Here is a 26,919-nt window from a genome sequence, read left to right as displayed (position 1 = left end):
TGCAAACCGAGCTAGGTTGGTCATTAAAGGATTCAAGTGTTAACTAAGTCAGGTCGGTTACCAAAGAGGTTCAGTGTAAGTCGAGTCAAGTCAATTACCAAGGAACTCAGTGGTAACGGAGTGACCCAATTTTAGTATCAGCCGACCTACAACAGAACAATTTTGTTTATTATTTTGTTTATGTAAGCTGACTTAGTAGATGTTAATTGTTTATTTGTAAAGGTATTCAAGCCAACTTGACATTGGGTTTCATATATATGAAAGGTCAAGTTGTGGATTGAAATATGGAAGTTGTGGAAGAAGATAAGATGTGAATAAAGAAGGATATTTAATTAAGAGCAGAACATCCAAAGAGCTGCAATGAATATTCTGATCAGGGAGGATCCAAAGGATAAATTAGAACAACAATCTGAATTTGCAAATCAGTTGCTTCATTAACCAGGTCAATCATTGTTACTCTCTAACAATTGTAACAATGAAGAAATCTCTTAACAGAGTTGACTTAACAATCATTTTGTAAATCCTCTAACAAGGTGGCATTTCCAGATTGATGTGTCTTAAAACCTCTAACTAGACCACTTCTAATAGGGTGATTCAAATCCTTTAACAAAGTCACACCTAATAGTGTGTTTTGTAACCTTTAACAGGTTTAGCCCCTAACAAGGCTCACTTCAAAAGAGTGAAAAGTTGTAACTAGTTGCATTGGTGGTTTTTCCAAATTGGGTTTCCACATTAAATCTTGGTGTTTCTTGTGTTCATGTTATTTTCTTACTACTTTATCTTTCTGCAACTAAGTTATTAAAGATTAATACACATTAATATCTCAAGATTGATTTGTTTACCGAGTTACAGTGAATATCTAGTTCTAATTGAGCTGTGTAAGGATTTGAGTTAATAAGAAGTTTGTATTGACATCTAAGGGATTTGAAATTGTTTTAGTTGTAACTAATTCACCCCTCCCTCTTAGTTACTCCTCTTATATTTCCAACGGTAAGATGGCAAGAAAATGTTGCGCGGTGATCATTGACAATGGCAGTTCAACAAATTCGGCATCACAAGAGCTGGTTACAAAGTTGCAGTTGGAAAGGTTGAGGCACCCTAAATGCTATCATGTTTCATGGATTAAGGATGAGCACATGTTATTGGTAAGTGAGGAATATGTTGTGAAATTCAAGATTGGAAACTACTTTGATGAAGTTCTGTGTGATATTATGCCTATGGATTGTTGTCATATTTTGTTGGGTAGACCTTGGCAGTATGATAGACATGTTGTACATCATGGTAGATTGAATCGATATTCTCTTTGGGTGAATGGAAGAAAGAAAGTATTGTTGCCTTTGATTGAAGTTCCAGATGAGGTAATTTGTACTACTATTAGAGTTCATATATTTAATGGGAATCAATTTGAAAAAGACATAAAGAAGAACGAAGTGTGCTTTGTTGCGATTCCTTGAGGACCAAGTTGCAATAGTATTGACCAAGTGATATAGAAGAAAGTATTGACCTAATGACAATGAAAGATGACATTATAAGCCGAGTGCTAACTGAAATTGAGAAATTGCTTAATGAGTACAAGGTGATTACTGCAAAAGATATACCTGACGATTTACCACCAGTAAGAAGTATAAGCCATTGTATGGATTTGATTCCTGGGGCTAGTTTTTCGAATAAAGCACCATATAGATTGACACTTACCGAAAATGAAGAACTTAACAGGCAAGTGCAGTAGCTGTTGCATAAAGGTTTGATCAGAGAGAGCTTAAGTCCATGAGTTGTACCTGTTGTATTGGCACCTAAGAAGAATGGAGAATGGAGAATGTGTACTGATTCCAAAGCTATTAACCAAATTACAGTGAAATATAAGTTTCCTATGCCAAGGATGGGTGACACAATGGATTGTTTGACTAGAGCAAAATAGTTTACCAAGATTGATTTGAAGAGTGGCTATCATCAGACTAGAATCAGAGAAGGTGATGAGTGGAATATTGCTTTCAAAACAAAAGATGGATTGTGTATGAATGGTTGGTTATGCCTTTTGATTTGACTAATGCATCGAGTACTTTCATGAGGTTGATGAATTAGGTTCTATAAAGATTCTTGGGTAAGTTTGTAATTGTTTATTTGGATGACATTCTGATATTTAGTAACACTCAGGGAGAACATCTAGAACACATTAGGCAAGTGTTGCAGAGATTGAAGGAGGGGAAGTTATTGATTAATTTGAAGAAGTGTTCATTCATGCAAGAGGAGATTGTGTATCTGCGATTTGTGATTTCAGCTGATGGTTTGAAGATGGATCCTAATAAAGTTAAAGCAATTCTTGAATGACCTATACCTAAGAATATGGGTGAGATAAGATCATTTCATGGTTTGGCAAGTTTCTACAAAAAGTTTATAAGGAATTTCAGTTTTGTCTGTAACGATATGACTGAGACTATGAGAGAAGATAAAAAAGGATTTCAATTGGACCCATGGAGCTTATAAGTGTTTTGTAATGGGCACCCCTGGATGTCCCAAAAAACTAAACCAATTTGCTGAAAGGAATTTTGTCAAACAGTTTGCATTCAACCTCTTATTTCTCCGTTTAATGTTTTAAACCCCTTATAACTCCGGAAATCAAACATTTATTTGTTTGTTGTGTTTTGTGCATGGAATTGGTATCATACAACATAAACAAGAAAGAAACTACAATAATATGCAAAGTGGAAATGAACTGCTGCTAATAAAATGTTATTTTCAGAATTCATAAAACCAAATACATGGCAGATTTATCAACTCACTAATTACTTCAGCAATATTGACATAATACTCCAGCCCATGCTTTCGAACTTGCTGCTATAGTGCTTTGTCCTTCAATCAGTCCACTACCTTCGTAATATCATTCCCTCAAAGCGGCATAAGCATCGGAAAAGTAGTGAAGAAGATATGAGCAAAATACCAAATCTGTCTATAGCTGGAAATGCAACTAAATTGCCTGATAATGAAGTCGATAACAAAGAATTCCAAAGGCCAAACCCCAAGGGAATGACGTCTAGAATGTTACAAGAGAGGATAAATGTCCTCAAATGCCAAGAACGGAGCTGCAACTCACACACCAATTTCTTCTCATATTCCACCTGTCTAATGAAGCCACAAATGCTTCCTTTTATTCTATTTCCAAAGGTCCGCTCAACTCATATTGGCAATGTGGGATAAAAGATGTGTAATATATAAAACATATATTAAAATGCCCCTTATGTCTCCCTTGGGTACACATCCCCATAAAATAAATATTAAAGTAACACTTTAATATTTTACAATTAAATTAGGCGTTACTTTAATAAAACTTCAGGCATTAAAATGTATTAGCAATTGGACTCCGAATAATGCGAGTGATAGCTCATCGGAAAGCTCTCACCGAGGAGTATCAAATCCAATCACCAAAATTGACCTGCACTGTGTCCTGCCGACTTACTAAAAATAGTATGCCTGAAACTGAGTAAATCAACTTCGTTTTGGCCCAAACTGGAAATGACTAGGCCAAAACACTCTAGGATCCCATTAAACCCTTCGTTAGCCCTCGGGACCATGTAGAACAAGGCTAACGCACACACACTTGGTCAACTGCTAAAATGGGGACATTACAGTCTGCCCCCCTTGAAATTGCTTGTCCTCAAGCAATCTCAATCCAGCCTGCTAAATAACCTGCTCACTCTCCCATGTAGAATCTTCCTCCGGCAGGTCTTTCCATTTGACCAAATATCCTTCACTACCCTGTTTCTAAGCTTCCTCTCTCTGGTGTCCAGAATAGCCTCGGGTAGTAACACAAGCTTCCCCTCCTCATCCAAAGGGGGTAAATCTGAAGAAGGCACTACACTCTGACCAATGGCTTTCTTAAGCCTAGACACATGAAACACATTGTGCACTCGATTGCCCTCTGGAAGCTCAAGCTCATTGGCGACTTTGCCCACTTTGCGAATCACCCCGTAGGGACCATAAAATCTAGATTTCAACTTTTCAGCTCCGCTCTTCTTGAGCGATGACTGTCTATATGGTTGTAGCCTCAAGTAAACCATATCCCCTACCTCGAAGCTACGCTCTATTCGGTGCTGATCAGCATACAATTTTTGTTGATTCTGGGCCTGTTGTATATTCTCTTTGAGCACTTTCAAGATGTCCTGACTATCCTGCAATAAGTTTTTGGCTTTGGGCACTCTACTGTCCCCCAAAACTAAATCCATAAAGCTAGGTGCTTCATAACCATAGAGTGCCATGAAAGGAGTCATCTTGATGGACATATGATAAGTGGTGTTATAACAATACTCTCCCATATGCAACCATCTGATCCAAGCCTTTTGTTGTGTAGTTACATAGTTCCTCAAATATCCTTCCACCCATTTATTCACAATCTCTGTTTGCCCATCTGTTTGTGGATGATAACTAGTGCTAGGTGTAAGATCTGTACCACACAACCTAAACAACTCTTGCCAAAAAACACTCATAAACTTACTATCCCGGTCGCTGACAATGAATCTGGGCAGCCCATGTAACCTGAATATCTCTCTAAAGAAAAGATCTGCCACCTGTGCTACTGTGTAAGTGGACGGAATAGCAAAGAAGTGAGCAAACTTCGTCAAGCGGTCCACCACCACATAGATGCAATCCCTTCCCTGCACTCGTGGTAAACCAGTGATGAAGTCCATCGAAATACTTTCCCATTTCCTATCAGGAATGGGCAAGGGTTGTAATAAACCTGCAGGAAATGTGTGCTCTCCCTTATTCTGTTGACAAACCACACACTCCCTGACATACCTCTGAACATCATCCTTGAGCCCTTTCCATGAAAACCGCTCTCGGATCTGCCTGTAGGTCTTGAAGACCCCCGGATGTCCAGCTGTGGGTGCATCATGAAATGCCTTTAGTATCGCCTCTCTCAAATGTGATGACGGCATCAAATAAACTTTGTCCTGAACTCTGATCAATCCATCTATCACCTCATAGCAATCATCCTGTATGGTACCTGAAATCAATCCAAAAGCCCAAGCATCTCTGACAAACTCTGTTATAATCTGATCTCTCCAATCTCCTGAAATCTCTGCCAGAGCACATAAGTGAGGTCTCCGAGATAAGGCATCAGCCACCACATTTTTCTTACCTTTGACAAACTCTATGTCAAAGTCATAAGCCTGCAACTTAGTCACCCATTTTTGTTGCCGGTCATTAAGATCACGCTGGCTCATGAAGTATTTAATACTATTGTGATCAGTCTTGATCACAAAACGTCCACCTACCAAATATGATCAAAATTTGGCCAATGCATGCATTATGGCCAACATCTCCCAGTCATAGACAGAATAACTCTTCTCAACTCCCCGGAGCTTCCTACTCTCGAATGCAATGGGATGCTTCTCCTGCATCAATACTGCTTCAATCCCATCACCTGATGCATCACAATGAAGCTCAAAAGGCTTCGTGAAATCCGATAGAGCTAGAACTGGACATGAAGACATTACCTGCTTGAAATGCTCAAAACATCTCTGTGCTGCCCCTGTCCACACGAAGGCTCCTTTCCTGGTAAGATCTGTCAAGGGTGTAGCAATCTGTGAGAATCCCTTAACAAACCTCCTATAAAAACCACATAAACCAAAGAATCCCTTAAGCTGTGTACGGTTTGTGGGAGTAGGCCACTCTACAATAGCTCTAATCTTTTCGGGATCAACCCGAACGCCATTTGCACTAATGATATGCCCAAGGTAAAGGAGCTCAGTCATGCCAAACTCACATAAGATTACTTGGCATACAATGACTCTCTCCAGAATAGATAACACCTCCTCCAGATGATGTAAGTGCTCCTCCCAGGTCTTACTGAAGACCAAGATGTCATCAAAGAAGATCAAGACAAATCTCCTCAGTTGCTTCCTGAATACCTGGTTCATACAACTCTGAAATGTAGCAGGTGCATTGGATAGACCAAATGGCATAACCATGAACTCAAAGTGGCCATAGTGACATCGGAAGGTTGTTTTCTCAATGTCCTTTGCTCTCATCCTGATCTGATGGTATCCGGATCGCAAATCAATTTTGGTGAAGAAGCATGCCCCATGCAACTCATCAATCAACTCATCAATCCTAGGAATGGGATACTTGTTTTTAATTGTTTTCTTATTCAGTGCCCTGTAATCAATGCACATGCGCATCGTCCTGCACATGCGCATCGTCCCATCCTTCTTCTTTACCAATACTACTGCTGAAGCAAAGGGGCTCTTACTGGGCCTGATATGCCCCATCTCCAAAAAATCCTTAATCGCCTTCTCTATCTCATCCTTGTGTTTCTTAGGATGACGATAGGGAGTAATCATAACTAGTTTGGCTCCCTCCTCAAACTCAATAACATGTTCCATCCCTCTGTCAGGAGAAACCCCATGAGGAATATCGCTAAATACTTTAGCGTGTCTATCAAGTATCTTCTGGATATCTGGTGGATGACTCTTTTCTTGTGGCTCTGGTGAAGTTGGCATAATGTAGCACTCTGCCGCCCACTCTATGTCATCATGACGAAAAAGTCTCTGCATTCTCCTCAAGGACACTACTCTACAACCTCCATCTGAAAGTCCTCTAAGTACTACAGTTCTGCCCTCATGCTGGAATCTCATCTCCAATTTCGCTAGGTTGAGTGTGAACTCAACTAGTGATGCCATCCATGTCATGCCGAGGATGACATCATAATCTCCCATGTCCACAACATAGAACTCATCCTCCAACTTGTAGCCATCTCCAAACCTGATGCGAAGATTCGATATCTTCCAAGTACATAATAATTTATCACCGTTAGCCACCATGACTCTAAACCCATCATGCTCCTCTGTCTGTAACCCTCTCCTGGCTACCAACTGTGCATCTATGAAGTTATGTGTAGCCCCAGTGTCAATAAGAGATATCACTTTCTGCCCCTGGATAGTACCCCTGACCTTAAATGTGATTGCCTTTTGGGCCCCTGTCAAGCGTGCCAACGATCTATCATCCTTAGGAATGCTGCTCTCCTCTATAGTGTTGCCCTCATCTAAATCGGAGTGCTGATCCTCCCCCTCTGACTCTGAATCTTTTGCTGAAAAATACTCCATTTGATTTGCCTTAGCCTTGAGAGAACATTTATGAGATAAGTCCCAAGGCTCTCTACAATGGAAGCACAGCTTCTTCTTTCGAAGTTCATTCAAGGTTTCATTGTCTAGTCCTTTTGATCCTTCTTTGGGTTTGCTATACTCTTTCTGAAACAGTTTTTTGTCTTTGTCCTTGCGGTAGGAAGAATCTGTTGAATGGTTTTTCCCTTTGTATACCGAAGGGGCTAAATCTCGTGCCTTTTTAGTTGCTTCAGCTAAGGTGAGTGGATCATGTCCCTTCACCCAACCTCGTAATGGATCAGCAAGACCATCACAAAATAACACCACCAATCTCCTAGGAGAGATATTGGTAACAAGTACAGACAAGCGCTGAAACTCGGCAATGTAAGCATCCACAGAACCTGACTGTTTTAACTGTGCTAGCTCCTTAAAATGTAACTCAGGATCCCTAGTGTCAAATCTCTCAATCAGTGTTTCGGTGAATTCCTCATAGGATGTAATCTGATTATGCCCCAAAGTCACCATGCCATGATGCCACCATTCATGTGCAACGCCATCCAAGTGCATAGCCGCATACTTGATAGCCTCCTCCTCAAGCATAGGATTTAGCTGCAAGTATGTATCTACCTTCTGCACCCAAGCTCGTGCAGTCATCTTCCCTGAAGCATCATAATAAGGTCAAGAAAGTTTTCCAACTTTCTTTCTCAGCTCAAAGTTTTGATTCCTCCCTCCTGCTCTAGGCATGTGTCTCATCCTCAAGTCCATATAATCTCTGAGGGAAATATCCGCCTGAAACTCCGATCCACTAGCCTCCCAGTCCCTCCTGAACTGATCCTGTAATTCGGTAATTTGCGGTTCGTTTACTGGTTGAACCAGATCTCTGGGTGGGAAAGTGGGTAGAAGAGGTCTCGAGCTCGCAGTTCGCGCTGGGCGTGCAACGTGTCTAAAGTTATCAGCCTCATTCCCATTGTTGCCGTGTCCATTATTACCATTAATGTTATTCTCAGGACCATTGTTGTTGCCTTGGCCTCCATGGTTATTGTTTCCCCCATTGTTATTGTTTCCCTCGTTATTGTTTCTGTTGTTGGCATCACCTGGATTAATATTGACACCCATCTGTCTAGCCATGAGCTGCAACATCATGTCCATTCGCCTATTCTGCTCCTGCTGCATACGCTGCCCTTGCTCTAATGTATCTAGTAATTGTTTGAACATTACCTCCTCCTGATCTGGACTGGCATTCCTGCCTCCGCCTAATCCTGTATTCTTGTCATCTCGATCACCCATATTGTTGTCCTAATCAAAGAATATCTCCTCTGTGTCTGTATGGTTGGATTCAATGTTCACCTGCACGGATGTACTAGACTGTTTTCTTTGCAAGTCTGAAATCCTATTTTGTATTGCTCTGGTATCGCGGAAATTATAAGGCCCCTGTCACATGCTCAAACATAAATGCTTAGCTTGTGTTTTTTATTTATTTCTGATTTTAGTGTTTTGACATTTCGTCAAACACTTTTCCCTCTATCCGGCTGTTCCAAATTCCCTATAAGACCTCCACAGGATGGCAGGACTTATAGCTCTGATACCACTGGAATGGGCACCCCTGGATGTTCCAAAAAACTAAACCAATTTGCTGAAAGGAATTTTGTCAAACAGTTTGCATTCAACCTCTTATTTCTCCGTTTAATGTTTTAAACCCCTTATAACTCCGGAAATCAAACGTTTATTTATTTGTTGTGTTTTGTGCATGGAATTGGTATCATACAACATAAACAAAAAAGAAATTACAATAATATGCAAAGTGGAAATGAACTGCTGCTAATAAAATGTTATTTTCAGAATTCATAAAACCAAATACATGGCAGATTTATCAACTCACTAATTACTTCAGCAATATTGACATAATACTCCAGCCCATGCTTTCGAACTTGCTACTACAGTGCTTTGTCCTTCAATTAGTCCACTACCTTCGTAATATCATTCCCTCAAAGCGGCATAAGCGTCGGAAAAGTAGTGAAGAAGATATGAGCAAAAATACCAAATCTGCCTGTAGCTGGAAATGCAACTAAATTGCCTGATAATGAAGCCGATAACAAAGAATTCCAAAGGCCAAACCCCAAGAGAATGACGTCTAGAATGTTACAAGAGAGGATAAATGTCCTCAAATGCCAAGAACGGAGCTGCAACTCACACACCAATTTTTTCTCATATTCCACCTGTCTAATGAAGCCACAAATGCTTCCTTTTATTCTATTTCCAAGGGTCCGCTCAACTCATATCGGCAATGTGGGATAAAAGATGTGTAATATATAAAACATATATTAAAATACCCCTTATGTCTCCCTTGGGTACACATCCCCATAAAATAAATATTAAAGTAACACTTTAATATTTTACAATTAAATTAGGCGTTACTTTAATAAAACTTCAGGCATTAAAATATATTAGCAATCGGACTCCGAATAATGCGAGTGATAGCTCATCGGAAAGCTCTCACCGAGGAGTATCAAATCCAATCACCAAAATTGACCTGCACTGTGTCCTGCCGATTTACTAAAAATAGTGAGTATGCCTGAAACTGAGTAAATCAACTTCGTTTTGGTCCAAACTGAAAATGACTAGGCCAAAACACTCTAGGATCCCATTAAACCCTTCGTTAGCCCTCGGGACCATGTAGAACAAGGCTAACACACACACACTTGGTCAACTGCTAAAATGGGGACATTACAAAGAATTTCTGTTGTATACTGCTCATAAGGCTTTATAGTATTTGGAAATTCAACATAAGTTGAATCAAAGACATATGAAGTGGGCTAATAACTTGCAGAGTTTCACACTTGTGATAAAGCATAGGAGGAAAGCATCTAATCGAGTTGCAAATGGGAATCTTTGTTGACTGAGATGAATGTTGAAGCTCTTGGGTTTGATGAGAAAAAGGAATTGTACAATACTGATCTTAATTTTTCTATGGCGTGGAGAGAGTGCAGAGTCCCAGATCTATCAGATCAACCAAGGAAGTATGATGAATATTTTATTCAAGAAGATATATTGTTCAAAGGAGTTTAGTTGTGTATACCAAGAAGTTCTATGAGAGTTAATTTGATTAAGGAAAAGCATTGTGGTGGATTGACTAGACACTTTGGTATTGATAAGACATTGAGTTTTCTTCAAGATAAGTATTATTGGCCACAGATGTATAAGGATGTCAGAAGTTTGTGAAGAATTGTGGAATTGTACACACCTATTTCTATTCCTGAGAAACCTTAGAGTGACATTAGTATGGATTTTGTTCTTGGCTTACCTAAGACAGCAAGACAGTATGATTCCATATTTGTTGTTGTGGATAGATTTTCTAAGATGACAAATTTCATACCATGTAAGAAGACATCAAATGCAATGCAAGTTGCAAAGCTTTTCTTCAAAGAAGTTGTCAGGCTGCATGGGTTGCCAAGGAGTATTATCTCTGACCGAGACAGTAAGTTTGTTGGTTATTTCTAGAAGACCTTGTGGAAGAAAATGGATACTGAGTTGAAGTTTAGTTCTACATTCCATCCATAGATAGATGGACAGATAGAGGTTGTGAATAGAAAGTTAGGTAATTTACTGAGATGCTTAGTTGAACAGAGTAACTAGGATATGGTATTGGCACGAGCCGAGTTTGCATATAATAATTCTCTGAACAGGAGTACTGGGAAAACACCTTTTCAAATTGTCACTAGAATGCAACCTAGAGGTATATCAGATTTGAGGGATATTGTTGGTAAAGAGAAGAGAAGTGTTGAAGGAGAAGTGTTTGTTGATGTCATGAAGTCTTTGCATGAGGAAGTGAAGTTGAGGTTGGAATAAAGTAATCAAAAGTATAAAGAATGTGCAAACAAGTCTAGAAGACAACATGTTTTTGAAGTTGGTGATGAAGTGATGGTTCATTTGAAAAAGGATAGATTTCCTATTGGTATATACAGTAAATTTAAAATGAAGAAGTTCGGTCTTTGTCGAATCTTGAGGAAGTTCGACATCATTAATGCATATGAAGTGGAGTTACCTGGTGATGTGCATATATCTCCTACATACAACGTTGCTGATTTATATGTATCATGAGGCAAATGATGAAGTTGTTATACCAAGTGATTATCCTAAGAAGCCGATTGAGGAGATTGAACAGATATTAAACTAGAGAATTAGTAAGAGTACAAGGGGAAGAGATTACTATGAGTATTTGGTAAAGTGGAAGAACAGACACGTTGAAGATGCTACATGGATTTCCCAACTGAGTTGGATTTAGCTCAGATTGTGACACCTTCATGATAAGGAGAATTATTTCTTTTCAACCCCGGTTGTCTAATGCAGGAGCATCCTAGGTTGCTTTGCTATCCTGCCTGTCTTTGTTGTTGTCGAGCTCTAATGTTGGCTGAGTTCGAGTTCCAGTGTGTGTCGAGCACTAGTATTCGCCGAGTGCTATATAGGCTGAGCCTGTTCAGTGACCATTTTGCTTGATGCTCGGTCATGTCTAAGTCCTTCTTTGACTCAGTTTCTCTGTGCGTTGGTTCCTTTGTGACCCGACCTTTGTATTTAAATTGTAGTCTTGAATTCAATGTAAGGATCATGCATTGCGATGTGTGCAGACCGTTATGTGGTCGACCTTCTCTAATGTGAAGATCTAGAATCTTTTATAAGCCCTTTTGGCTAGTTTAAATACAAGTGTCTAAGCTTAGGTTAAGGTGGGGGGGGAAGATAGGAGGAGCTAGTTTTAGAAGAGATACAGATGATCATAGAGGATCAAGTTTAGGGTTGGAATTTGCTGTGAGATTACGGACCTCAATTTGTAACTTGTAATCATTTTGTTAGCCGCAACCCATAAGTCCTCATAGCCAGGCATATTTATGGATAACTTGATGAATCTATAAGATGTTGTTTCTCTCTCTCCTTGGTGTTGTTCTTTGTATTTTGCTTCTATTGTGTTTACTCGGCAAGGTGGTTCGATAGTTAGGTGTGCCCTAGGCCCTAATTACCCAACCTCCCTTGCGTCACCTATGCACTTGGTTGATCAATATAAATAAAATTCCCCTCTAATTCAATCTCACTCAACTCCTCCGCCTCCTCTCTTGATGGTTTGGTTGTATGTAATTGTGGAGTCTTTGAAGGTGTACATTGTTTACACCTCTATGACAACCACTAAGGGTGGTTGTGGGACTATCTTTGGTATTGTCCCCACAAGCACCCCCTAAGATGGTTGGATGGTTGTGAAGGCTCTAAAGGACCCAACTAAGTGTCAACTACCAAAATGACAACCTTTGCCTCCTTTGTCTCTAGGAGCCCTAGTGAATCTGACGGAGGGGCATTTATTGGTACCCCCAACATGCCAAACTAGTCTCCAATCTTGGTGGCTTGTTCAACCACCATATTGATGCAGAGCTTAGCAGCAGTCAACTTCTAAAGCCTTTTCAAAGGCTTCTCAAGTCCAAGTCAAGAACCTAGGAACAAGTTTTGTTCCTTCATCCACACTGGGTACACCTATCCACTGAGCCTTGTGAAGCTCTTCCTCAAAAACTTCAGCCACTGATTCCAATACCTCTTAGTCCTCCAACTTGATCCCTGACTGATCACCTCTCACAATTAGTTAGGCTTTGCCAAGCCCACACTACCAATCCCTTGAATTGGGCTTACCAATTCTTGTAGCCCTCCTAACTCTGATTTTTGGGTTTATCACAGATCTTCTACAAACACCAAGAGTTCTTCTATATAGTGTTAGACACCCTTTATAGCATACTACAGGACCCCAACAGCTTTTGGGAAGGACTTGGTCCTGCACCCCCAAACCCCACTAAGACACCTAGGCCTAATTGGCCAGATTAGTCTAGGGCATGTGATGGAATGGCTAAGGTGGGTTCCCAAGACCCCAAAATCTTCTTGGTTATCCTATACAACTTCTACACACTCCAAATCAACCTTCTAACTCATCAGCATTGTCAAATTTCCCGACTGTCTATGTCTAATCTGTCAATCCTAATCAAGCACATGACCATGCTTGAACTAGGGCCTGATTGAAAGTCCCTTTCTCCTTATCCAAACTCCTCTAGCTCCTGGAATCATCAAGAATTGAGTCCTAACTTGCATGTCTCCAAGTTTGAGTGAAATCCACCAGAGAAATCGCAAGTTAGGAAGACATAACTGCATTGCCCTAAAAAACTGGACAAACTGGGACCTCTGTAACTTAGATTGAAAGAACTTTCAGACAGATGAACCAAATTGCTTGAAACAAAAACAAGTTTATTCTACATTCACACCTCCAACTGAATCAATCGTTCTACAATCATAATCTGCCCGTACGGGGCCGTACATGTCGCTGTTGTGCGAGATTTTCTAGAAAATAAAGGATTTTTATTATCCAACTTCAAGCCTCCGTCCATACACCCTTCCTCTGAGAGGGAACATTCATTATTTAAATGATTTATGACCGTTGGAAACCTCCCAAGGCCGTTGACAACCGATTTCTAACTGCTTCTACAACCCAAGCAACTTTTCACAAAAGTTGTCATGCAGTTTTGAAAGTTGTCAAAGCAACTTTTACAACTTTTTTTTGCAACTTTTTGCAAGCTTCGACAAAAAGATGTCTTAAAAGACATTAAAACACCTTAAAAAACATTAAAAACTCAGAATCACACCTATTATGACTCTCAAGTTACAATTGGTCACTTGGTTGATAACCGCACCAAAGTGCCATTGTACCTTACAATTGAGTCCTTTATTTTAAGCATGGACAAAACCTCTTTTCTATCAATTCTAACCTACTAGACACCTTGAATTCATGCCTAAGAGCCTTAGGTGCCCTACACCACATAGTACTTTTCGTTGGTGGTAATACGAGAATCCATAATGGAACCACAAACTATAGTGGTACCATTAGCACTAGTGGTGTAACAACCCCATTTCCCAGGCCTTAGCTAACAACTATCATATCATCGAAATACATGTTCACATGAAAGAGCTTAACGGTAACAATCAATTTTAACTAAAATATCATAACTAACAATTGAAGGAGTATTCAATTAGTATGAGCGGCTAAACATTGAAAATCAATTTATGTAAACAAGATATTGCCATGCCTATGAACATGTTGCTATTTAATATTTAGTTCAATCAATATAACTAATTAATAATCTTGATTACAATTAAGGCATAATCAAATAAAACTAAATTGAGGGTTTTAAGTTTGCAATACCCTAAATTTCGAAACTAGAATCCTCCTAGGGTAGCACCTACAAATCCTAGGTTAGTCCACACATACCACTTAGGGCACAAACAATTATACCACTGTATCATAATAACCAATACCATTTAGGGCAACAAAACCACTGTAACATCCTTTTTTTCCATTTCTAATTAATTGTAAATAAAAGATACGTTCATATTTATCAGTGTAACATAGGGACATGTCCCCCCACCAAAACTGGGTTGCACCTGAGACGGGGATGTACCCAAGACAGGGGGGACGCTGTCTCGGCATCTCTGGTGGCACCACTCAAAGTGCCACCTCCATTGGAGACGTCTCTGCATCCCCTGTGGGTGCGGGGGGACGTCTCCCATGGCAACAAGATGGGGATTCTTGGAGACTTGTTGTTTTTGTTTGCATTATGTACTTATTTTGATATCATGATTCATGGCACATGATACTTATTGTAATCATCTTTATGTCATGACTCATATTATCATTGATTACTATTAGATAGTAGATACTCGTACTATTGATCTAATATATATTATAAATTTAAAATTATATAATTGGACACTCTTTCATTGCTGATGTTGAATGTTCATTGTTTGTTATTTGATCATGAATCATGATGTTCTAATTCAAAACTTCAATGCAATGTTCAATGTTTAAGTTTTTTACATCTTTATATCTAATATTGTATAATTGACAATTAGTACATCATTTCATAACTAGCATTTTAAGTATCATATGTATAGTATATACAACCCTACTCCCCTCGCCACCCCCCTCGTCCCCTGCCATTGTCCCCCCACTATCTCCAAATCAAGGCCCCTCTGCCTCTGTCTCGGAAGCTTGTCCCCTGGTCCCGCCATCATGCCGTCCCGCAGGGCGATGTAACTATGATATTTATATTCACACGAAAGAAGGATAGTTATAACAACCATCAAGTAAGCCTATCTCATTCAAGCAATTACATTTCATGTTCAATCAACTAATCTAACTGATCCTAGTACATTGAAAAGGAAAACCAATTTCTATGCATTGAAGGGAATAACTGATTAAATGATATTAACTATCTAGCATACCTTCAACTTGAAATTTCAAATTCATAAAAAGTAAAATACACGTTAAGGGGAGATATTTGGATGTTAATCGTATCCTTGTCTTGTGCAAGCCTTGGCATCTGCTGGAGAGGAGAAGCATTGTCAGGGGCTTAACCTCCCAACCGTGGACTCTTAAGTATCCCCACATAATCTCAACCGAGAAAGTCCCTCCCTACCCGAAAATAGACATGGGACGCCCTGTCTAGCCACTGGGCATCTTGGTATTAAATTATAACCCACTGCTCAACTAGACAACAAGATCTAAACATTGGACTACCATGAGCTGACTTAGCTATTTAAATATGATTAATGTTACTGATTCATGTCTTCTCTTTTTCATGCAGGGATATTTTCCATTCTGACCCTTCATCTCGACCACACCAGTCCTTCTAGATGAATTCTAGGGTGGTTTGTTAAGTGATATCTGGATTATAGAATATAAACATTGCCATCTTCCATGCCCAATCTGGCCTACAGCATCATAAATGAGTTATGCTTTCATTTTGATAAATTCTTATCTTAAGATACAACTCCCATCTTAGAGATATTGAACATATTTTTGTTTGGGATAACATTCTTTGATAGAAAAACATGTGCATACTTTACGAAATGTTAACACGGGCATAAACTTTCGATTGTGAGAGCTCTTTTCTCGTATCAACTTAACAAATGGAGAAATACAAAGACTGACATCATTGTGATGCTGATTTCAAGAAAAGAAACATTGAAGCCTTTCCTAAAAGCCAAGCCGGCAATTCCAAATGCAAACTTTTGTAAACAAAAGATAGTAACCAGATTTAAATGCATGACTTGAGATTGGTATGTTGTCTCAGAGATTGCAAATAATTTGGCATGGAGTATACCACCCTTCTATGCAATCAAAACTTATCTTCACGTCCTATATAAAGGAACGCTGAGAAATCTTATACAAGCTTGGCTTCTTAATAAGAATCGCTGTATATGATCGCACTTGGATCAAAATAGCAGAAACAAGGCTGGACAAATGAATTATGGAGGAAACAATAATGTTGCCAGAATTGCTCGAGAAGGTGAGAGGCAATATATATATATATATATATATATATATATATATATATATATATATATATATATATATATATATATATATATATATATATATATATATATATATATATATAATGCATCCTTACTGAGGCAAGCAAAGATAAGCAAGGAGGCACCCATGTGCATGCTCAGTTACACAAGAATGACTAAGGTGGAAAGGCATTCACACACGCCTTCTAATTCAAACCTAAATAAAATGAAATGAAACATATAGCCGAATGCCACAAATGAGATGAAAAAGGTTACTTCTCAAGGTAAATAAATAAACAAACCATTGCCAAGGTTCAAAATAAAAGAATAAGGGTGGCAACAAATATCTTCTTCCATGCCTTAATATATTAATGTCGCCCCTTTATATTCATGCTTGTTTGAGTAGCCTTAACATGTATGTACAGATATATATATATATATGCTAAATTAGAGATTCACATACATATGTGTGTGTGTGTGTGTGTGTGTATAAGTACATATTTTATACCCACACAAGTATGAGTATAGACACGATATTATTAGACTAAGACATGACAATTTGCAAGATATACTGAGATCATCCACATAATGAAGGTAATCTTTCTTATTTGAGTTTTTATAATGTTATAATTTAACTGGTCAGCTCATGGTCATCCTTTTGTAAATTCTTGCTTGAATCTAGCCATTTCATCCTTGATCGTGGTGGTTCAGGACACACACATATGTATGTGAATCTCTAATTTAGCATACATATATATATATATATATATATATATATATATTAGAGATTCACATACATGTGTGTGTGTATACATACGTACATATTTTATACCCACACAAGTATGAGTATAGACACGATATTATTATACTAAGACATGACAAAATTTGCAAGATATATTGAGATCGTCCACATAATGAAGGTAATCTTTCTTATTTGAGTTTTTATAATGTTATAATTTAACTGGTTAGCTCATGGTCGTCCTTTTGTACATTCTTTCTTGAATCTAGCCATTTCATCCTTGACCGTGGTGGTTCAAGACTCGCACCTATTTGCCCAATGATAGGTGGTGCACCCATGTCCAATTCCTTCTTGGCAACACTTCCCCTGTTCAACGTGCTGCTGCAAGTAAAGGAAATTCTCCACGATAATATCATAATCCTCAATATAATCACAATTACTATAACAAGTTATTATTCATAAACCATCATAATGGCTAACCACCATTTCACTTCCCATGAATTTATAATGAATAACCAATTTTCAAAGTTTCAAGATAGCAATATAATAACATCATAACGGTTAGCTAACATGTCATCTTCAAATGAAACGTAACTAGTTTTACCTGTCAACTGACTTCACGTGAAATCTCAATGGCTATATGAACATTTTTAAATTGAGCCAAAAATTGGGATGTAACAAGTGGTGGTGGGATTATGACTATTAATAATATTGTTGTTAGTTGTAAGACTATGGTTGGTAGTAATACTATTACTGGTTGTGGGACTTTGGCCAATAATGCAATTTCTTGTGGTAGTAACTTAGTATCATGCACAAGGACAACCTCAACATCCTCCTAAGAATATGCATTTGCTACAAGTGAGATTTCCTCTACAAGTGAGATAGTTCAATGGCCATATAGTCATCCCTACTCCTCAAAGCATCTCTCTGCTTCCTCTTCTTCTTGGTAGGTGGTACCATTGACTATGTTGTTTCCTCTCTCATTTCTTGTATGTTTAAGTTTGTCTAGTAAAATGCAGTTGCTCATTACGTGTCCATTTGACTTGCTAGTTGAAATCTTTCCCACTTGTTGGGTACTGTTGATGTGAGTTTTATGCCACTACAAACGTGCAAGATGAAAACATTTAGTATTCTAGGATGAAACACCAAATATCAAATCCTCTCTTGAAAAGAGAAGCTCATATGCTAAACAATGTATTGGGATTGTGCGATCAAATGAGACAACCCCAAGGTTCCTTCTTATTGTGGACTTAACTCCGTTATAATAATGTAATATGCTAGTTATCACAAATAGACTTACATTGTTCAATCAATGGATATCAATTACCATAAGACACTTCCAACCAAATAAACTGCAAAGGGAAAGGTTTATAAATTCTAACTCGAAGAATATAAGATAATGTTGATGATGGGGATGAATCTCTACCCAATCCTTTCTTCATCCTATCAACTAGGCATAGGAGGGTGATATTTTCTAAGGATGCGAGAATGGTTTCACATTGTCAATACTCATTCAAATACCCTATGAAGACGCATTCTAAATAACAATTTCCAATAGAAGTTAAAAACTTGCAATTTAGACCTAGACTAACATTGCATTGTTACAATCAGAAAATACCAAAAAGTATGGACACTAGCTCCATCACTAATCATCGTTCAACAATATCTTCCATTCAACTACTACTTCTATCCAACATGAAATAAAATCCTAATCTAAGTGAGAAAATGTAGAGACCATGTGATACTCCAAAGCAACACGAGTAGTCCACCATGGAGGCCAAGAATGAATTAGCAATCACTTTGATAGCATTATGGCAACAACTTCAACAAGTCTCCTCTACTCTATTATATCTCTAATCTAATCTCATCTCTAACGAGTTACAAATGAGAATGTCTTGGCCTTTTATAGTTGTTCAATTACAAAGGATGGCCAAAATCAATTAAAGATCAAGTGTCAAGATTTATCCAACAATGCCCTAATAAAACTAATAGCTACAAGCTTAAATGCTTGTCGAATTATACGAAAACACCACCTTGTGGGACAATGAGAAAATAGGTTAGGTAGAGATATGATGTGAACTCCACATGTACACATGACATGATTTGATTGAATGTGCTTGGACACATGCAGTTAAAACCTTCTACTTGGTTAATCTTATAAACTTGATTAATCCCTTGGTGATGAGAACATAGCTTTATTGTTATTTTTCAGATATGCAATAAGACAGTATCATAAGAGCAGTCCCCAACCATGAATAACAAGTACACATATATGGTAGACTGATGTTGGTTAAGGCTACCAACTGCCGATAACTACTAACTAACAACTAGCAACTAGTTAGGGACTAGAACACATAAATAAATAGCATTATTTATTACATAGCTGACTATTACATATTTGTTTTATTCCTTGCTGACTACAGCAATATAGGACGTTGAATTTTTCAATGCCAGCAATTACAAGTTTTAGACATTGTCCTACACCTCAACTCTCAATGAGCTACAAACTCTTGATATGAAGATTCCATGAGGATACACTATTGGAAGCACAAGCTCCAACATCCTAGCTATCCTCCATCCTAAATATTGGTTTGATCCAGGAATATTGGTTTTGACTAGGTGTTTACAAAGTAAAAGCAAGATCACAAATTCTAATAAAATGGACTTTCCTACATGAAAGTGCAGGACAATTTAATTGGGGATCTTTAATAAATGGAAGAAAATGAGCAAGATTTAAAGAAATGTTAATGCTTCCTTACTAACTTGAAAGCAGATTGCTTCAGATTGTTATAAAAACACCAAATTGTGAAACACTAAAAATTAAATCAGAAAAAATAGTTAATAAATCTAATAGTCTTCTCATTTAATTTATTCAAACTATATCTGAAATCATAATTAAATGACACACACAATAACAAAAAACAAACCTAAAGCAATCACCAAACATCCTGAAGCACAGAGTTCCATATTACAAGAATCAAACTTGACTTGGACTCTTTTGGCTAGTTCTTTACTTGAACTTGGACTTGACACTCAGAGAAAAGACTCAGCAAATTGAAAATTTAAAAGACTGCAAAACATATAGGAAGTTTTAAGGACTTCAATTTTTACAGTGCACTACTTGCTAAATCAACCTTAATGACATAATAAACTTTAACATGTAAAAGAAAACTAGGACGTGAATGAAACATTTGAATCTAGATGCATGGAAGGAGATAGAGTTGCAACTAGAGATTGTGACCTAAAATCATGACATGATTGATAGTCATTTTCACTTGTGTTTGGTGAGAAGGGCACAATTTCCAACTAAAATCATGACATGATTGATAGTGATTTGCATTTATGTTTGGCAGAAAGGGCACAATTTCCAATAAAAAAATGATGTTTTTCTCATGAGGTCGTGTATTTTCTTAAGGTGTCACTTCAAGGAGGACATCATGCTTATGCTTAACAACTAGAGTACAGAATTGCTAATTCACAGTTTGAAGTGAAGCATCCATTTGTTGGTCATTATTTTTTTGTTATGCAATCCAATGACCAAGTCTTCGAGAATTTGAGGTCTCTGAAACTCATCTAGGCATGATCACCTTAGGACTTTCCAATTCTAGTAAGTTTTTGACAAATCTTGAAACTCTAGCACAAACACACAATCTCTATCCTTTTGACGATGTCAGGCTCAAAATCATCTTCCTTAAGAACCTTTTTGAATACTACTTCTATGTAATTTATTTGAATCATTGCCTAAACACTTGTGACCTAGCTTCCATAAATCTCCAAAGGTGAAGCATTTTTTTTCAGTTTGAAGCTCATTCTTGAATTCCTCAACCTTGTTTGGTTCTAGGGGTAGTGACCTCTATTGCAAAAAACTCTTCTAAGGAGGCTTTCTATGTTGAATCAATGATGTATTCTTGGGGTAGAATGTGCCTTTGGCCACTGAATCCTTTAAATTTAAGGCCCTTTTGATCACCTCCTGAAAGCATTTCAGATCAAAGGCCCTTACCAAACCCTTGAGTGGTTCAGATAGGTCCTCAATAAAAAGAACTATGAGTTTTCTCTTTGTCAATCTAGAACCATCACTCATAGATTAGGTAATCAGAAGGCCTAGATAAGTTTAGTAGTTTGTCCCACCATTATGTTATTTGGAGGTTTACATAAAATTGATTAATATCATTGTAAGGATATCTGAAGAGTTGATATGTATTTGGCATCTTTTTAGGATTTACTATGGAGTGGCCTCTTACTAGAGAGTACTGTACAAAATTAGTCTCTCATTTTCATATATATCAGATATTAGAGGATCTCGGTCCACGAACATCTCTTGTGTTATGTGTGATCTATCTTCTACATTGTATTATTTGAATTTCCATGAATATCTTGTGGAGATCTTATCAATACTCTTATATAGGGTAAGTGTACCTAAACATGAAACTTATGATTTGAAGATTGAAATCCCCTTTTCCCTAATGGGGTACACAACTCCACTCCACATGAGCATTTGTGCATGAAAATTGAATTTGATCTCAAACTTAACTTTATCAGGTGTATACACCTCTCTGTTGGACTTCTTAACTTCATTTTTACACAAGTATGCTCTAGTCCTTATGAAATTTCTTTAACAAACTTATTTTCATCCATAGTAACAAATGTCTTCAAGAACCTTGTTTCATGATTCTACAACATTTTTTAAAGAATAAAAAAGATGAGAAGACAAAACAGACCACCAAGTTTTGAAACATGATTTACACTAAAGAAAATAATATACTTTAGCTTAAAACATGACATGATATGAGATTTTGATATGGGTACAACAAAATGTCATGGAAAGGAATGTTAAGATGGAGAGTTTGGTGCTTACATGTAAAAAACGACATTACATAAGTTTGTGAGCCTATGTGTCATGGTTGTGGTGGGAACTGATGACTCCTTTTTAAATCTCATTGCCCTTGCAAAGATGACATCTTTTCAAGTCTCATTGCCCTTGTAAAGCCATTTCGATGCCACTGAGTATTCCTATAAACCAGTGAAGATTCTTAATTATGTGTTGAAATTCAATGAATCCAAGCATAGCCTAAGTCCATCTACGGTTGTGCTAGAATACAAGACTATAATACTGTTTTATTACTAATTAGACTTCATTCCTTGTTCTTATCAAACAAATATTAAAATTATGTGTCTATTTGAATTACTATGCACCTACAACAATCCTCATCGATTAAATCATATGAGGTGGTTCAAGCCGTTGACTATTATTTATAATAATGTACATTATATGCCATAGAATAAATAAAATATAGAACACGTCAATCAAACATCAAAGTCTCGTTCAAGTTGTTGGATGTTCTTTATGATGATGAACGTTACATGCCATGCAATAAATGGAACATAGAACACATTGAAGAAATAAATGATAAAGTCTATGGGAGCTAAGGAAGGATAACAATAACTAGTATTAGATAATATATCATACATTTGTATCAGGACAGCTTTGCTCCCTCGAGAGCTCTAGCGTGCACTTTGCAACTGTTTTCCCATCTCGAAATGATGCAGCCTACCAAAACCACGAAACATAATTAGCATACCAAATGAACTTTCCTACACCAACCAATGGGGCAATCATACACAATAATAAGGATCAATGCTATCAAGGAAACTCAGAAGTATTCTACAATTCAGATAACACATGCTTTAAACTGGATCCAAATTACAGATTGAAGATATAGTGATCACTTCCACTTATGTAACACTTGCTAATTTCCCCTAATGAATGAGAGCTGAAAAAATTAAACAATGTCTAAATAGCTAACATTTTCCAATGAACAAACCTACCTTGTAAAATGCTTAAACAGTGTTTCAAACAGATTTTTTATATAGCATGCAATAGTGTTACCAAAGACTTGCATAAAAAAGGCATAATTATTATACATTCTTGATTGTGCTAGAAGAAATGCTTACAAATGGATTTCCAAATGTTAAATCTGTACAAAGTATTACAAATATGCATTGCAAATGATAAAAACAAATTAATACATGCTTCATACCTTTTCATTCAATACAGTTTATACAGTTTATATATTTATAGGATTCACAAATCTTATTATTTAGGAAACAACATAAATGACATCTCTAAATAAATTGAGTGGTTTTAACAACTCAATTAAAAACAAACATTCCTACCCCTAATATAATAACCTATGAACAAACTCTAACAAACTTGACAAATATTTAATTTTACTAGAACTTGTGACTTATTACTTTATCTCACACATGTGTGTTAGTTTTCCGGGATCACTGCAAATGTAATAGCACTGCCTGTGTAGGGTATGTGTTTTCCCAATGCAACAATCACTTATATTTATATTGAGAGTAAGCCATGAATAGACACGTCCCTTCATGGGACATGTCTATTCAGACATTCATTAATCAGATTATATATATATATATATATATATATATATATATATATTTCTCTCATATACTTATATCTCAATTATATCTCATATAATTATGTATAGGTTTATATAATAGAAGCTATCAAACATTAACACTCCCTCTTAGCTAGGGAGGATAAATACAAGACAGCTATTACACCATTAGTAATATTAGGAATGACAAAATTTAAGGATATCTTTGATCTGAAGATTTCCATCATTTTGATATCACATATGATATCAAGAGTATTGGCCTTCAGAATATCAACATATGATATTCATCAAAACTCTGAGTAATGATCTCCAGAATATCAACACTTGATATTCACCATACAGTCAATGAGGCAATGGTTTGCAGAATATCAACTTATGATATTCACCATTTTGATATCACATTTGAGTATTGGTCTCCAGAATAACAATTTATGATATTCACCAAATACTCTTTGAGTAATGGCCTTCAAAATGTTGAAATGCGAGATATTCACCAAGTACTGTGAGTAATGGCCTCTTGAACATCAAGTTGCATGATATTCAGCAAGTATTTTGTATAATGGCCTCCATAGCATCAATTTGCATAACATTGACCATGTACTTAAAAAATGTTTATAAGGTATGTGCACATGCATTCTCATAATGCTTACCATATAAGCATCTACCGTACAAAGCATAATCTATCATGATCTGCATAGAAATCGTAAGTTATCCATCATAATAGAAAATTAAGTTATTGTAAGATCGTCACCTTTCAATAACTTCTACAAATACAAGTGACATCATTTGAAAGTCATCACTTCTTCATGATGTGCATAGGGGGTAGGCCCATTAAAATCACATAGTCACACAAGGACTTTTGAACTACCTCTGAAAATCAATCCTCTGAGTTCCTCAACCAAAGTTGCCTTTAAAAAGATGTCAAAATCCCTCTGAATTTGAAACTGATCTCTCTTCTCCTGCAATAACATTCTTGGAAAAGATCAAGGCAAATAGCTCTTATAGTGCATATAGAAAAATAAATGAAAGAGATTTTCTTTATTCAATACTTAAAATTGTACTCCAAAAGAGAATACTTATCTCATGTAGTCAAAGGATAATGTCACTCAATAAGAAATTAATGGCATTGTTCAATTTGTCTTCATAAGCTCGCAAAAGATGTTCTCTTTCTAAATTCCTTCTTTAGAAACATTCTTCTCTCTTATAATAATAGTATGCTATGACAAAGTGGCTGATTTTCCTTAGATTTTATTGCCCATTGGATAAACCTTCTCTCCCCTCCTTTATTATTATGTTATATCTCATTCACATTTGTTCGTTTGTTAAGGGGTGGTTTTTATTTTTTCCTTTCAATAATCTCTACATATTCCCTAAGACCACCGATCTTTTCTTTCCAATGCTAATTATCTTCTTATCTTTCCAATCTCATCATATATGCTTATAATTAAGGCACCTTTATAACTATACCCTCAGTCCATTTTTGGCGATATTGGTAAACTATTAAAATGTATTTGTTAACATGTGATACTGCACCCTTTTAATAAATATGCCACCTCAAGTATACTTATCGCTCCAAGAAAGAAAGACTCAAATAATATGTGGCTCCTCTTAATCATTGACTGGATGATTTAATGGTCTTGCAATTTCCATTCAGTTTACACTTTCCACTCAGTTCTTTAAAACATCTCTTAATGCAAAATTGAATATGTTTAACCCTGCCACCTACATGGAGTTTCTCCTGTCTAGTGCAAGGATAATGAACACATGCTAATGTTGGCAATTGTTGACTGCTCTTCCTGTTATGTCTCTACCATTTATATAAGGAATGTGTTATGCGAGGATGTCTCTACCACATGGTAGATGGTTAGTTCAATCCTCTTTGTTTTATATTCTTCCCTATTTTACTTTGGAGGCCCCTTATATCCAACATGGAATCCTTGTCTATTCTTTCTTCTTCCTTCTATCTACTACATAGATCTCTATGATTAATTGTATCTTTTATCGATGTTTTCCTGTCCTCTTTTCGTGGCCAGATTAATATTACATTCTCCTTCCAATTTTATTTCTCTGCCATGTAATATATATAGCCTTTTGTAGTATTGTTAGCACTAGTTTTTGTATCACATGAAGAAGGGATTCCCTTATTTCATGATTCGCGTGGCCACACAAGCATGTGCCCATTTTAATTATGGGTTGACCCTTTCCTTATTCCAAACGCCACCCATTTTATATCCCTCATGAAATTGTTGAAGGTTCCATAATCTCTTATTCTTGGTCCACATATTACCAGTGCTCCCGATGACATTCGTTATTTTATGCAAACTATTGATATCTAATCTCATGCAAATATCTTAACGCAGAGCAGTCTAAGTATTTCACGCTTCAAAGTCTAGCGATAAAATTCTTGGTAGATCTGCAAGTTTTATTTTCCTTGATTCTATTCAATATCTCAACTCATTCTTGATGTGATGTCTACGTCAACCATCACAATATAAAATTTTGGAGATCAATTATGTGGCTCATATTTATTGCTGCTGTTTTCCCAAAACTTGACAATTGCAGGCATCAAGACTTACGCATTATGCATGTGCCCTAACCAACGTTCAAATGGAAAGTAAACTCGCACCACAACATACACAGGGCATACTGAAAGTGCAAAACCGAACACATACACGTGGCTTACTCCATCTATTTGACAACTGGGAACCCTCTGCCAGAGACGCATCACATGGTTACTCATTTCAGTTACCTCTAAATATGTGAAAACAACATTTCTTCTTAGAATACTACATTTCTGGAGATATTTTAATTATTTGTATTGACTTGTATACCATGCTTCGACATATGAATGGCCCCGTCTCTAGATTCTTTGGTGATGTACATAAGGCTCTATGATATATTCATCCCTAATTGTTGACATTGACGCCTTTGCACTCCTCCATCTATTTCTTTACTAAAAATGGTAATGATTTTCTATTATAATTCCATTTCCCTCATTTGCAGCCTGCTCTGATACCATGTTAGTTTTACGGGATTGCAGCAAATGTAATAGAACTGCTTATGTAGGGTATCTGCTTTCCAAATGCAGCAATCACTTATAATTATATTGAGTATAAGCCATGAATAGACATGTCTCTTCATGGGACATGTCTATTCGTTAATCAAATTATTAATATAATAATAAATTTAATCATAATATACATATATATATTATTATATTAATTTCTCTCATGCTTATATCTCAATTATATCTCATATAATTATATATAGGGTTTATCCGATAGAAGCT

General features: G+C 37.0%; 1 protein-coding gene across 8 annotated transcripts in view; it reads right to left on the bottom strand.

Annotated features, from left to right (window-relative positions):
- LOC149574861 (uncharacterized) overlaps window positions 1-26,919 on the bottom strand; it is a 217,364-nt gene that overhangs the window by 42,110 nt on the left and 148,335 nt on the right. For 7 of the 8 annotated variants that reach the window (XM_089814698.1, XM_089814699.1, XM_089814701.1 and 4 more), the window contains one exon: window positions 22,676-22,756. In XM_089814698.1, the coding sequence (XP_089670824.1) occupies window positions 22,676-22,756 (81 nt within the window). Of the gene's footprint in view, window positions 1-22,167; window positions 22,219-22,675; window positions 22,757-26,919 lie in introns of those variants that run through there. The other variant, XM_089814700.1, reaches the window with a different exon arrangement.

Source organism: Cupressus sempervirens, chromosome 2, assembly GCF_028749045.1.
Source record: "Cupressus sempervirens isolate cs-2001-9-10 chromosome 2, ASM2874904v1, whole genome shotgun sequence".
In the NCBI taxonomy this organism is placed as follows: Eukaryota; Viridiplantae; Streptophyta; class Pinopsida; order Cupressales; family Cupressaceae; genus Cupressus; species Cupressus sempervirens.
Note: the sequence above shows the minus strand (reverse complement) of the source record. Positions and strands in the feature narration are given on the sequence as shown.